Source organism: Dermacentor albipictus, chromosome 5, assembly GCF_038994185.2.
Source record: "Dermacentor albipictus isolate Rhodes 1998 colony chromosome 5, USDA_Dalb.pri_finalv2, whole genome shotgun sequence".
Classification (NCBI taxonomy): domain Eukaryota; kingdom Metazoa; phylum Arthropoda; class Arachnida; order Ixodida; family Ixodidae; genus Dermacentor; species Dermacentor albipictus.
Window position 1 is genome coordinate 169,528,341 of NC_091825.1, and position 15,250 is coordinate 169,543,590.

A 15,250-nucleotide genomic window follows, 5' to 3' on the forward strand; every position below is an offset into this window, starting at 1 on the left:
AGTGGCACAAGAACTCCGATGTAACAGCTAATGTGGGGAAAGAGGTCACAGTAAGCAGGCGAATGCATCTCGCTTGCTTGGTGCTGCAGCCGACATTTGATTAGAACCATGATCAGGTTTATATTAACTGCTCCCCGAGAATGAAGTTCTTCAGCTTCGTGACACAACCATGCGTATGAGACCAGGGCCACTATTTTGCAGCAATGCCTATGTTATTCTTATCATCCATCACACACGGCCGCCTGATCCCGTTGATAATGTGGGCAGACCGTCGCTCTGACCACTGGCCAAGCGCGAAAAGCCTGAAAAGGCATAGAATCGGAAAAGGCATCGCTACAAAATAACGGCCCAATGGGAACACTGGATTCACTGTGTATGTCCTGTGAAGTAAGTCATTGTGAGCATATTTATGAGTTGCATTCAGAAGTTCTAGTTCACGGACTACTTTTGCACTCCATGCACTTTTATGTATCTCTTTTACAGTGCTGATGGAATTAAATGGCAGCTAGCATAGTAGATAAGTCTCCAGGTACATTTCGTTCAGAGTAAATTGAGCGACTCTGCTTCTCTCTCCTACATGCTGGCTGTTTTTTTGCCAGCATACTGCAAAACTTCAGTGATAGCTGAGGTCAAGAACTCTTGCTGTCAGGGGTCAGCCCTTCAATTAACAATTAGTGCTGGGTAAAAAAAAGACAGCAGACTTGTGCGACTCTGTAGAATCACAGCCCAATTTCTAGCAAAGCTGTTTATTTTGAGCAGTCACATTAAGGAATTAAGGTACCTGTAATTAAGCCACACACCTTAAAAGATTGCCAGCGTGTAGTATTTTTGGGCACTTGCTTCAAAAATTTTAGCAAGAGCTGTACTTCGCCCACTTTAATGTTGCATGCATATCAGCCGTAATGTTTCCTTAATTTTCACGAAATTTGATCTTGGTTGCTCTTATAGTTCTTCTAGCACAGCTATGTAAATTCTACATGACTTAGAATGCTCTTATAATACTCTGGAATGCTTGCATAAGTAATTTATTGCAAAGGTCATAATTGACCCATACACTTTGAAGTTTGCCTATACATGGTGAGGGGAGGGGCAGCATAAGCGCGCCGAGAGCTTCAATTGAGGCGAGGCAAGGCAAGGCACGGTTCTCAAAGGCCGCGTGCGCAGTTGAGTGTAGTTGCCAGAGGAAGGACCAGGTGGCATGAGGGCAGCATCGAGAGAGGAAGGAAGATGCAGGTGGCGCACAGTGTGTATGGTGTGGCACGTACAGATAGACAGCATGTGGAAAGAGTCGCAGAGTGTAGTAATAAAGTGAATGTTTGCAACAAACGGGTTGGCCTGTTGTCATTTGCAACAAGTTGGAGCTCATCCAGGATCGACATGGATATGGAGGTGATGAACGTGCCTGAAGAGTTGCTGCAGCATATGCAGGTGCAGACCAACGGCTACGCCATGCACCATGCAATGTGAGCAAATCACGTCAGCAGTTTAGACAAAGGCTAATGGCAGTCGAGGCAGTGCCGGCAGGTTCTGTAACAGCAGTGGTGGCAGTTCAACAGCAGCAGTGGTGATTCAACCATCAAGTGACGCCACTCTGCGTCCCACTGGAAGTCAGCTCCCTAAATACAGCAGATTTGACAGCATCCAGTCTCCCAAAGAGTTTTTGGACCAGCTAGAAATGTTTTGTTTGGCCAACAATGTCGCTGCTGACAAATGGTTTACCCACTGCCGCTGCTTTGGAGTACAGTGCAAAGTTGTGGTGGCGCTTTGGGATCATGTTTGTGTTGTGGAAGGAACTTACAGCGGCTTTCATTGTGGAATTCTCTTCTATTGATGTGGAGTGCCGCTTGAAACAAGAACTCAAGCTTCGCACACAGAGCCCAAAAGAAAATTTAGAAGAATTTATTCACACAATTGCGGCCTGTTGGGCCGGATCGGCGGCGAAGTGTCGGAATCGGAAAAGGTTAACTGCGTGTTGCGGCAAACGCAACTGCAACTCCAAGACTTGGTAAAGGGCAAACACTTTGCCAACCTCACGGAGTTGGTTAAGGCAGCTGATGGCCTCATAGAGCGTACTTGGAGGCAGTTGCAGTACAAGCCGCCGCCACCTCCGACAGACCAAGTGGTGGGGGGCCTTGCCTTGCAGTCAGCTGTGAACACAACTGGCCTGTCTGGAACACAGCCCAGAGTGTTGATGGCTGCAGCTGTCATGCCGTTTCAGTCTCTGCCATTGCATCCCATGGCGATACAGCCATCCCACCATCTAGACCAACTGCATCGACTGACCTCTCATGCTATAAGGCCACATCTCGCAGCACCATCATAGGGATGTGAAAAGTGTGACTCTGTGGGATTTACCTGCCGTGTTGGCATACTGGTCCGCCCCGTAACTACGTATGCAACAGAATCGGGCCGTGTCCAGGAAACAGGAGGCGGTAAATGCCACCCCGGCGAGCGTCTACGTGACTGCGCTGCAGGTAGCAGTTTCAGCTGGCAGGAAGGAGCCTCTCCTTTAGGTGCAGATTGGGAACACTACGTTCCAAGCCCTACTATTTATTTCGCGCGGCGGATTTACGAGAAACTTCAATATAAATTGCTAACATACTCTGCAGGGCTTGGAAGCCCAAATTAACAAAAAAGTTAATGCGATGAGAATTAATGCTGCAGTACAGGTACCAATCATGCTTTATTCAAATGAACCTTTACGGCACTCCACTGCCCACTGCCGTGATTCCCACCAGCCAGCGCGAACTTGAAAAAAGTCTACGTTTCTTTTGCACTTTGTGTGATCCGTGAACCAAGAGCTTTCACTCGAGTTGGGCAACGTCCAAAAGGAGGCCCTCTGCAGCGTCACGTGAACAGATGCAGTTCCGGATGTCCTCTATGTGCCATAGCACCTCGGCGAACGTGGTAGGCACAGGCACGGCATCTGTGGCGTCATCGTTGTCCTCGTCTGATGTCGCAGCGGTGTCGGCACTAGGCAAAGCCTCCTCGTGGCGTCATCCAGCAACACCTCGCCGCAGATCACAATGTTGTCGTCGGCCTCCACGTACTTGGCAAAGGTCGTAGTGAGGTTTAAACCCTCGAAATTGTCATCGGCGAAGCCTGCATTGGCCTTGAGTGGCATCGAGGTTGCTGCGTCTCCAGCAGAGGAGGCAGTCTCTTGCTTAAAGCCACAGTGCTTGAACGAGTTGGTGATTGTGCTTCGCAACACTGCGTTCCACGAACTGGTAATAAAATGCATGGCATTGAGCACAGCGATCTTTTTTTCCGACTCGTTGCGCTCCATAGCCGCCAGCCGACACTGCACTAGCCGCTTCCGGTACCCTTGCTTGACACACTTAATGATGCCGGCATCCAACGGCTGCAGCTGGCTTGTGCAGTTGGGCAGAAAAGAAAAAAAAAAAACCTTTATGTTCCTCAGGCATAATGTTTTCGGTGGGTGGCATGGTGCATTGTCCACAAAAAGCAATATTTTCCTTGCCTTAGCACCCATTTTGTTATCCAGCTGCTGCAAAAAATTGCTGAAGAGCGAAGACGTCATCCACGTCTTTTCGTTGAAGTTGTAGCTGCACGGCAGCGTCTTCAAGTTCTTAAAGCACTGTGGCTTCGCAAACTTTCCAACCACGAGCAAGGGCAGCCTCTCGGAACCGTCCTCGTTAGCACAGAATAGTGCTGTCACACGCTCTTTAATATGCTTGCCACCATGACAGCTGTCACCCTGTGAAACGCAAGGGTTTGCTCGGGCTGCATATGGTAAAAAATATCGCACTCATTGGTGTTGAAAACGTCGCAGGGCTTGTATGCAGCAATCATCTCCGGCAGTGACTCCATCCACTCGTTCACCGTCGAAACGTCCACGGAAGTGCTTTCTCTGCAGGAGCGGCTGTACACAATCCTGTTTCATTTTTTAAAGTGATCCAGCCACCCGTTCGATGCCTGAAAGTCGTCGATGCCCAGGTGTAATGCCACAAGGTCCGCCTTTTCTTATAGAATGGCGCCGTCAACATTGATCGCAGAGCTCCGTGCTTGATGCAGCCACTTGACGAGAACTTTTGCCAACTTCTCAGGCTGTCCTTCTTTTGCCACTACCCGCTGGGGGGTCTGATGTGGGATTCTTACACCGTACTCTTGGGACAAAGGTACGACAACACACAGTAGCGCAAACAATCACAAGGGCATTTATTGCACCTTTCATAGATCAATGCCTGCTAGCCGAGTTGCTATCCACAAAACATGCCGATGGGCGCGCGACAAATCTAGAAGTCCGACTCACCGCGTCCTTGTGAGCGAATATGTTCGCCCCATGCTGGATCCCAACGCCTGGTCGTTCGCGTGTATAATCACGCGAATCGTGGCGCGTTCGAAGGCGGCCACGCGAGACGGTCTCGCCGAAGCATCGGTCAGCGCGCGGCACGGCACGTCCGTCCCGCTCGCTTCCCGAACCCCCAAGAGAGCAAGCGCCTTCCTTTCGGCGCCCAAGTAACCTCGCGGCGTTAGCAGCACAACACTCGCACCATCTCTCGCACTGCGCTTCAACCACATCAACCGCGCGGGCGTCACGCAGGTCACGCGGCGAAGCGCGAGTACAGGAGACGCGCTATGCGGGAAAAACATCAGGGGAGGCGCGAGGGTCGCGCATCCCCACACCGCTTGAGCCCGAACTTGTTGGCATTCTGCAATATCACCACTTTGTTTGCCAGGATCGTCTTAAGCGAAGATTCGGGTATCTTAAGGTCCCGGGCATTGCTGGCTTTCGTGGCTCCATGCCGCTTTTCCGCTTCCTCGATAATATTCCGCTTATCGCCGAGTGACAGAACTGTCTGCTTTCGGGACATCATGCGACGTGTTGCTCCACACAACTCAAAACTTCCGCTGAACGCTGGTTGCTAGGATTACGACGAAGAACACGTGTGATAAACCTAGGCCTCTCCGCACTACCTTGTCGGAGATCTGCTGCTGGGAAACTTGAAGGGCAGAAACGCTTCCCCAATGCAACGAGAGGCGACGCCGCCGAGAAAAGTGGGAGAAAATGATTGTGGAGAAGAAAAGGCGCTACTATTTCAGCACAGCGGACGGACATCGCAGGCGGCTGCTGGTGGGGGAGAGAGAAACGACCAATGAGATGAGGCAGGGAAGAAAGCTGCGCCGGAGCGAACCGGTCGTGAGGTGTCAAGCGCTCCACATGCGGAAAGACGGAGCGAGGAAGGAGACCCTTTTCAAATAAGTAACGGCACTTTTCTTTCGTCTGCCATTCCGTCCCGCGCTTCGTGAGGGTCATCGTATAACGCGGGTTAGGCGTAAAATTCTGTCGGATAACCGGGGTTTTTAATGCATTGCTTCTATGGGGACTTCGCCGGGACTGTACTAATCTGTCTTAAAACCCGGGTCTTCGCAAAGCCGGGGGACGTATAACCAGGGTTCCACTGTATACCCAGCAGGTAATGCAGCCTTTCACACCATATTGAGCCCAGCCCCCCTTTATCACTTCTGCTGAAGCGGTGCATGCAGCAATGCCACCTGCAGTCCATTTCTCGTCTGATGCGATAGATGACACCGTGTTTTCTGAGCAGCACTACTCTACACATGGCTATATACAGTGACCCTCTGCAGAACATGAGCAAGACAAATGTGTGGCACAGCAATCGTCCATTCTGCTACCACTGTGGTGAAGCTGGTTTTCTTTACCATGACTGTACATTTCGCCAAATTGGTCTCTGCTGCTTTCATTCAAACGTGCATTGCCCATGCAATGGCAAGCACACTCTGTAAGTCAAACATGTCTGGCAGGACACCATCTCCTAGGCGCTTTGTGTCCCCTAGCCTCAAGAGTACCTCCTTTAATTCCGTTGCCTGTAACAGCACCAGCTTGTCTCGGGGAAACTGAGAAAAGCAACCATTTCAGGTGAGGCCGCTGTCCTTCAAACTGCCAAATTTTCTTCCTCGATGCAACATGTAACCGACGAGTCACCTTCATTTGATATTTTATTTTATTGATTACTTCTAACTATATGTAATTCAATTAACTGTAGTATATATTTTATATGGTTAACTTATCTTTCCTCATCTTTCATTTCTTTCCTTTAGAAATTTTAGTTTTTGTTTGTGCAGTATACTTTATTTGCGACTTTCACACTTTATATTGTAGACACTTGTTGTTCCTAATTACTTGCTATGTTAATCTCACTTACTTTGTTGTCATTGTTATAATGCCAGTAGTGCGTTAGTTACTATATTGTTTATTACACATAGGAAATTCCCCTGGCAGTTTTGTAACTGTGGGACCTCCTCCTGAACTGATGCTGAACAAATTTTAAACGAATTTAGAAAAACGTGGTATAAATTAACTGTAGAGGCTGGTTGTGGTTAAAACAGTTTCCTAAATTGCACACTTTTACTGTACAGTTTCAGCTACTTGTTGGAAAATGCCTTCCATTTGTTTGTGATGGCTTTGTCAGTGAATTCTGATTACAAAAGCTAAAATTGCTGTGATATGTGTACAGTTATCTTATGTACTGCCCCTGTAGTTTAGCAGAAGCATAGCTCATACTAACTGTTGCAATGGCATTGATTGCAGCACCACTTAGCAATTTAATTACTTGCGCTCATTGCATCTGCTTGCCACAAACTTTGCTGCTCATACATACAACACATGTTGGATGCAACCACCATCGTTTGCTCTGTAATCGGCAAAAAACTTAATATGCACACAGATTTTAATTGTAAAATTGTACACCTACAAGTTTACATTTGCCTGTCAGGCGCATTTCCCCTTAAAGACACTCTTTGCCTTTCGAAAAACCGGTCTGTTTTATTCACAGCCATTGCACACGAGCCCTTCCATATGATACCAGCAAAGCTAAGTGCGTTTGTAGCGCCTGGTGTAAAGCTGAAGTGACTGTTTGTGGCACTTGTGCTCGGGATCACCACATCCCCTGTGGGCGTTGCATGTTACCTATACTGGTGTTAACAGTGCAAAACGTAGACGAGACACGAGACGAGAAGACGACACCACAAGTGCTGTGGTGTAGTCTTCTCATCTCATGTCTCGTCTACGTTTTGCGCTGTTAACACTAGGATGGAAAACCAACAAGCTCAAGCTGCTATTCTAGCGAAATGCTCCTATAGCCATGCAGATTGTGCTGCTTCTATTGTATATGCTTCTGTTCTTTATTATTTTTTTAGTCTAGCCTAGTATATTGTCAAATTCTTTCACATCTGCCTTTTGTTGCTGCAGTGACCTGATGCAAGACCAGCTGCAACAAGCAGTTGACATTCTTTTTATGTAGTTCTCATCAAAGCTGTTGTCCTTATCAACAAAGCTGTTGCTGTTATGCAAGCAAACGATGCCTGTGGCATCGCTTAGTGATCGAGTAGCTCTTACTGATAAATGCTTTTATCCCATAAAACTGCATGTAATTGTCAAAAATTTATCTGTGTGACTGTGCTTTACGTGCTAGAGCAAATCGATTTTGAATCCATCAAAAAATGTTTATTAGGATTTTTTTTTTTTTTTTCAGCGAACCCTGTGCTTGAAGCATTTGGAAATGCTAAGACGATGAGGAACAACAACAGCAGTCGCTTTGGGAAATTTATTGAGATCCATTTCAACAACAAAGTAGGTTCATGCACCTTGTTTTTCTACAGCTATTCAGGCGTCAGTCTTAACTAGTGTGGCATGGTTGCAGTGTTGATGACATAAAGCTTCATTTTTAAAATTGCCAGAAACCAGTGGCAAACTATGAGCAAATAGAATAAGAGAGGAACCAACGGGCTGTATTTTTTGTTGGTTATAACGATATGAAGCCAGAGAAGGCACAGGAGAAGTGAACTGTTATACTTGACTGAAATGTAGAAACAATAAGAAAAAGTGGAATAAAAGTGGACAGAGACATCTTGTCTCATGCACAAGCTGAACCCAGATCTTCCCCATTGTGCGTGTGGTGTTTTACCATTTAAGCAGCCGTCCTCCTGTAAACTCTTTCGTGGATTTGGGCACATGTACAAGATAGTCCTGCAAGTGCCAACCAGCATCCTTCACACCCATGGCGGCAGAAGTGCCGCTAAGCGAGGGTCTCGACATTAGCAACCGTGAGTGCACGAGGTAGCATATGAGGGTTTATTGGTCAGTTGCCTGCTCCCACACAATGTGAAACCTGTGCTTGAATAGACATCCCACATCCACCACCATGGCCATAAGTGGCGTTCTACCTGCCATGGTTGCTTGGTGGCTATGGTGTTGCGCTGCTGAGCACGAGGCTTGGCTGGGATCTAGTCCCAGCCACGTCGGCCGCATTTCGATGGGGTCGAAATTTGAAAACAACCGTTTACTTAGAATCAGATGCACATTAAAGAACCCCTAGTGGTCCAAATTATTCTGGAGTTCTCCACTACAGTGTGCCTCATAATCAAATTGGGGTTTTGGCACGTAAAACACCATATTTTACCAGTGGAAACCACTACTCAGCTTTTCTTTATCTGAAATAAAGCAGTGCAACAAGCAGAGCTTGTTTTTGAAGTCATACCAAATTGCGAAGACTTGCACTGCACTGACCCCAAAGTCTGCTACACATCTTCACAAGACTGCTGCAGGCCTCCGGAAAGAAAGCACCAACGGTGATGAACTCTCGTGAAAGAGGAAAGGAGCTCATTCTGGACCTCAAGCAAAAAAACTGAAACTTCACACCAAGGATTCTGGGGAAGCCAGCCATGTCACCTGTGAGGAGTGCCTGTTTTATTTTTTGTCATCGGAGCTAAACAGGGCATGCTGTCTTTTTCTTCAAAATGTTATGCCACTTTTTGAGAAAGCAAACTGCCTTCTTCAGGCACAGGCTCCTCAGATTCATGTACTGAGGGGCCTCTTGAACCGCCTTTTCGAGGATCTCCTGACTACATTTGTGCGCCCAGGTGTTGTCAAGGCATGTCATTCATTGTTGGAAGTTGACTAGGGAGCTGCAGAGAACCAGAAAGGTGATTGGCAGCACAACCTACTCTTTGGTTGAGACACTGAGCTGCATTGAGAGAGAGCAGTTCTTCTCTGCTGTACATCTGTACTTAATGGCAGCATGCGATTACATTAGCCATAAATTCCCTCTAGAAGATGTCAATCTCAAGATGGCTGAAGTTACTCAAGTACAAGCTCTGGAAACTGCTTCGTTCAACAGCGTACGTCATTTTATTATGGTGTTCCCTGCTATCCTACCCCAGGCGAGTGGCGAATCAAAAGAAGCTATCGATGCACTTGAAGTCGAGTTTGCCAACTTGCAAGCATGTCAGGTTCCAGCCGACATATTGAAAGAGCCAAGGTGCGACGTGCAGTCGTCGCAATTAGGAAGCATTCGCTCATCTGTGTGTGAGAAAACACTCGGAAGTCTGCTTATGGTCAAGGGGCACCAGAGTGGTACTTGCTTTGAGCAAACCTACGCGTTGAAGTTTCTGAAGCAGACAAAGTTGGCAACAGCAAATTCATTGCAAAAATAAATTTTGCCCCAATGGAGTTTTCACTCTTTACTCTCCAAGACACAAATTTCACTTGTGGTTGTGAAAATGTGAGTGAGCTTGTCGCAAAAGGTATATCCTTTGTGGGAATGCGCGACCCTCGCGCCTCCCCTGATGTTTTTCCCGCATAGCGCGTCTCCTGTGGTCCCGCTTCGCAACGTGGCCTGCGTGACGTCAGCGCGGTCGATGTGGTTAAAGCGCACTCCGAGAGATGGCGCTAGTGTTGCGCGGCTGCGGGGTTACCCTCGGCGGGGGAGACGAGGCGCGCTCTCTTGGGTTCCAGACAGCGAACGGGACAGATCGACGTGCTTGCACGTGCAGCAACCCTCTTCCCCGGCGGGTCGCCGAAGCAGCGCGGACATCCGGCGCGCGCGGCGACGGATGCATGTGCGAGACCGCCTCGCGTGGCCGCCTTCGAACGCGCCACGATTCGCGTGACTATACACGCGAACGACCAGGCGTTGGGAGGTGCAATAAATGCCCTTGTGACTGTTTGCACTACTGTGTTGTCGTTCCTTTGTCCCAAGAGTACGGTGTGAGAGATATCCCACATCAGACCCCACATCTGGCTGCCCAACGTGGGGGCTCTTGGGGCATCGGACGATAATTTTAAGTGTTGCTTCGTTCGAGACCTTTGTTTGAACCGAAGCGTAGGCCTAGCGTGGATTTTGATCGCTAGCGTCAGCGGCGTGCTTTCTTGAGCGAGGCGGCGGTGGCTGTAGTGTGTTTCAACATGTCAACTTACTAAGCCTTTTCGCAAGTGTTTTTTTTTTAATGGCATTCGTTGGTACGAGAGCCACGTGGTCTGCATCCTGGGAGAGCGAGGCTGAGCGCCCGCGGAGCAGTGGCAAGCCTGAAGCGAGTGAGTACGGAAGCCTCGTGGGTGGTCCGAATTTCCTATGTAAATATGTAAATAGCTTCTTCTATCTCTTTGACTCGGATGAAGTCGCGGCTCTGGGAGCCGGGTGGCCGCGGGCCACGGGTGCCACGACGGGCTGACTGGTATTGCGGCCTGGCACCGGGCGCTCCGACACCGTCTGGGACGGTGGGCGCCGTCAACTCGGATGCTGTGTGCACCGAGCGGAGTAGGACCACCTCACAGAGCTGACGTCTCCCCGCGGCTGCCTGTTTTGCGCCCATTTTGGGTGTTGTTTTTGGATGCCGGTTGTTGTCAGGGAAGCGACGCTTTAGGCCTAAGGCTTTATGAAGCTGCCTGTCGCACGTGGAGGGACACAACCTGGTGGACCGTGGCGTTGAGGTGTTGCAAGTTGCAAGTTGCTTCCCTCATTCTATTTAGCCTCGCACGAATTGAAATTACTCGTTCGACTCAAGAAAGCGAGCTTCGTTCACGTGAACTTAGCATCTGAGTATAGCTGCCTGATCTTTTGCTAGCCGAGTTGAACATCGTACCACGTGGGCGATGCGCATGCAGACTTCCTCGCCCTTGCACTACTTTAGTGTTTGCCGAGTGTGTTGAGTTTACGCAGTGTGATTGGAGTCACCCCTGGTTTGCCGTCGCCTGCACATCGTCTGCGCTGCTGCCCCGGACTACGATCGAGCCACCCCCGGGCGATGGTGATGCTGTGGCCGGTTCGGCGCAGCGACTTCGGCGGCGGACAAAGGAGCCGGCGGTCACCGACAGCTACTGCGGCTCTTGCTCGCAGGGCGAGTCGGCGCGAGCGACGCTTGCTCGTGCCGACTACTGCGTCGTCGTCTGCGGAGTCCTGGCTTGGGATCGTGCCGCCGAGGCTGCACAGCTGCTGCTGTGACCGGCGGACGCCAGCGGTGCACCCAGGGACAATGTCGGCTCGCATGCTATGGACAGCGTGTGGACATTTCTTCGGCGCGGCCACTGTTACATGTACTACCTTGTCGCGAAGCGCGCGTTGATGTGAGACCGAGTGACATGTTTCGCCGGAATATGTAGTGATTTAAGGTTGGGGGGATGTGGGAATGCGCGACCCTCGCGCCTCCCCTGATGTTTTTCCCGCATAGCGCGTCTCCTGTGGTCCCGCTTCGCAACGTGGCCTGCGTGACGTCAGCGCGGTCGATGTGGTTAAAGCGCACTCCGAGAGATGGCGCTAGTGTTGCGCGGCTGCGGGGTTACCCTCGGCGGGGGAGACGAGGCGCGCTCTCTTGGGTTCCAGACAGCGAACGGGACAGATCGACGTGCTTGCACGTGCAGCAACCCTCTTCCCCGGCGGGTCGCCGAAGCAGCGCGGACATCCGGCGCGCGCAGCGACGGATGCATGTGCGAGACCGCCTCGCGTGGCCGCCTTCGAACGCGCCACGATTCGCGTGACTATACACGCGAACGACCAGGCGTTGGGATCCAGCATGGGGCGAACATATTCGCTCGCTTCCGGCCGCGGTAAGTCGGACTTCTAGATTTGTCGCGCGCCCATCGGCATGTTTTGTGGATAGCAACTCGGCTAGCAGGCATGGATGTATGAAAGGTGCAATAAATGCCCTTGTGACTGTTTGCACTACTGTGTTGTCGTTCCTTTGTCCCAAGAGTACGGTGTGAGAGATATCCCACATCAGACCCCACACCTTTTAAAAAAAATAGTGCTGCCACGCACCCCCTCCCCCCTCCCCTGCTGCGATAGTTTTATGAATTCCCAAATCTTCAGGTTGGCAGGCATGTGCTAAGATGGTGACAAATTGTGCAGTCGAATCCGACTATATCGAACTAGTTTACATCTAATAGTGTATAAGTATATGTATATAAGTAATACAGTCGAACACGGATATATCGAACTTACATATATCGAATTATTGTCTGTATCGAACTCATAAATTATCCCCTTGAAAATTCTGTGTAAGAGTATCGAAATTCGTACGTTTATATCGAACGATATTTTTACCCGCCATTGGATATATGGAACGCCGCGCGATCTCGGCACTCGCTGCACCTGCGTGCTCCGCGCCTCCCCCGAAAGGCTCGGAAAATGTGAGAGCGAGAGGGAGGGAGGCTCAGACGGTACTCCCGCTGCGCATGCTCTCCGACTTGCGGCAACACCCTGCTTGCGGAACTGCTTTTATTTTTCTCTCTCCCAATGTCTCTCATCCTTCCCCCGCGTAACCATAGTGATCGCTCGGAAAAGGTAGCCAGGAACGAAGGCGGCGGTGGCCTCCTCCTTTTGCCTTTTTTTTTTTTTTCTTGTTGCTTTTTCACGAGTTTTGCTCAGCCAACCACAGCTCGTGCCTTTCGTACGTCGCTGTCGCCCTCGGAGGTGGCCATCGCGAGCGCTTTGTTGGCGATGGCTGCGCACGTGAATTCTTGTGTTTTGTGCGCGTTCTTGTGTTTCGTGTTCATTATTGTTTTGCGTGCGTCTCACGACACGTGTGACTGGATCGTGGTGAGCTGATGCAGAAGCAATGGCCGCAGCAAGCACAGAAAGCGTCGAGAAGCGCAAGAACCTGGACTTTGCGACAAAGCTGAAAGCCATTCAGCGTGTTGAGGCGGGCGAGAAAAGTGCGACGGTGGCAAACGACTTCGGGATTCCTCAGAGCACTCTAAGCACCTTGTTAAAAAAACAAGGCGGACATAAAGTCGAAAGCGGCGGAGTTACGAACGTAGGGAGCTTGTCGTGTGCGCGCTCCTGCCCACGAAAAAGTTGAAAAGGCCCTCTATGCGTGGTTTTTAGAGGTGCGGGCTAAGAACATTCCGGTGGATGGCCCAATGCTAATAGCTAAAGCCAAACGGTTTGCCGCTGCACTCGGTGATGACAACTTCGCCGACAACACAGGGTGGCTGCAGAGGTTTAAGAACCGCCATAAGATAGTTGGCAAAACCACTTCTGGGGAAAGCAGAGCCTTCATCAGCCAGGATATCCAGCAGTGGATTTCGAAGGAATGGCCGGAAATTTGCGCGAAGTTTTCATCCGCGGAAATCTTTAACGCCGACGAGACCGGGTTGTTTTGGCAGATGCTGCCCAGCAAGACGCTCGACGTCCGGGGCAGCACGTGTCACGGGGGCAAGATGAGCAAAGTCCGCGTGAGCGTTCTGCTCGCTGCTAACATGGATGGCTCTCAAAAGCTCCAGCCCTTTGTGATTGGCAAAGCAAGGGCACCGCGCTGCTTCAAAAACTGTAAGCAGCTCCCCGTTCGCTACGCCTTCAATAAGAAGGCGTGGATGACGCGTCAGCTGTTCACAGAATGGCTGCAAGCGTGGGACGCCGAACTGGGCAAATCGGGGCGCCACGCTTGCCTCCTCGTCGATAACTGCTCGGCACATCACACCACCTGCAAGCTCGAAAACATCGCGCTCAAGTTTCTGCCGGCGAACACGACAGCAAAGTTGCAGCCGCTCGACCAGGGCATCATTAAGTCGTTCAAAGTCGGCTACAGGAGGCGACTCATTGATAGGCTTTTGGTGAACCTCCGCATGGGCACCGAGCTTAAGGTTGGCCTGCTGGGGGCCATTCAAATGATGACGGGCGCCTGGAGAGATGTGAAGCAGGATACTGTGGCCAACTGCTTCCGGAAGGCAGGCCTCGTGACAGCCAAACTTCCTGAAACCTGCGAAGACAGCGACGGCGACAACGAGTGCATGGACGACGCGTTTTGAGAGTTGTCCCTTTTCCCGGCTGCCGTTCCAGCCGAAGTGTCTGCTGACGATTATGTGAACGTTGACAGCAATGTTCAGGCTGTTGCGAGCCTCGCCGACGAGGATATTGTAGCTGCAGTCGGAGGGACCCAGGCTGACAGCTCGAGTGGCGACGAAGATCGTCCGGACGAGGGCGCGGCTACACACTCGTACTCCGCCGCTGAAGTGGCGGCAGTGTTCAGCTTGATTCGCCATTGTTGCGGCGACATGGAAGGAACAGGGCTTTCGCACCTGAACAGCCTCGATAAGATCGAGGTTGGCGTCTTTAATTTCATTTGCAAGGCAAAGAAGCAGACCAACATAAGCGATTTTTTTTCATGCAAATAAAGCATTACGTTGCGTCGTGTGTGCGGAAATAGTTGTCATTCTTGAATGCGCTGGTCGGTAGGTCATCATCCGCCACAGGTAAAGTCTCTGGGCCTGTATTTTTTATATCGAATTTTTGATATATCGAATTAATTCGCGATCCCCTTCGAGTTCGATATATCCGTGTTCGACTGTAGTACAGTGAAAGCTCGTTAATTCTAACTTCAATAATTCGAATTTATGGATAATTCGAACTGTACGATTTGGTCCAGCCAAGCTCCACAGAAGTCTGTGTATAAGAAAGCATGTTAATTCGAATGCGAGAAGGTTCTGCCAAGGATAATTTGAACTACGCACCACCGTGCCGGCGGCTCGGCGCCTGGCACACGGCCAGAGAAATGCGCCTACTGCCTACACACAAGGCTGCGTCGCCTCCGGAACGGAAAGAACGGTGAGAGAAGGCAAAATCGGGAAAAATCTAACCGGAGCGGAATCAGCCAGAAGGCATCGGCGGCTGCTTCCTCTCCATTCTACATGACCTCCAAAACGTCTTGCCCGTCGCAAATCTTGGAGGGTTTGTAAATCTTGTGTAGCAGCTAATGTTGAGCGGCAGATAGGGTGGCAAGCACCAAAACACCGCAAATCAAGAGCATCGCAGCTGCGCTTACAATCAAACGACGAATCAGGGCCTGCGCCACCTTCACATGTTCAGCGTCTTTGTCTCGGCAGTCTTCATCGGTTGTGCACGTCTGTTTTCAGCTTAGGATGTACCGGCCGTCGTGATTCTTCATGATGGTGTTAAGCCTCGGCTAACGTTCGTTTCGGTGGACATCGGGT

At 50.3% G+C, this 15,250-nt stretch overlaps 1 protein-coding gene across 4 annotated transcripts in view; it reads left to right on the top strand.

Annotated features, from left to right (window-relative positions):
• The window catches only part of jar (Myosin heavy chain 95F jaguar), a 207,026-nt gene that overhangs the window by 49,187 nt on the left and 142,589 nt on the right, over positions 1 to 15,250 (top strand). For all 4 annotated transcript variants that reach the window (XM_070539306.1, XM_070539307.1, XM_070539305.1 and 1 more), the window contains one exon: positions 7,518 to 7,615. In XM_070539306.1, coding sequence (XP_070395407.1) covers positions 7,518 to 7,615 — 98 coding nt within the window. The remainder of the gene's footprint in view (positions 1 to 7,517; positions 7,616 to 15,250) is intronic.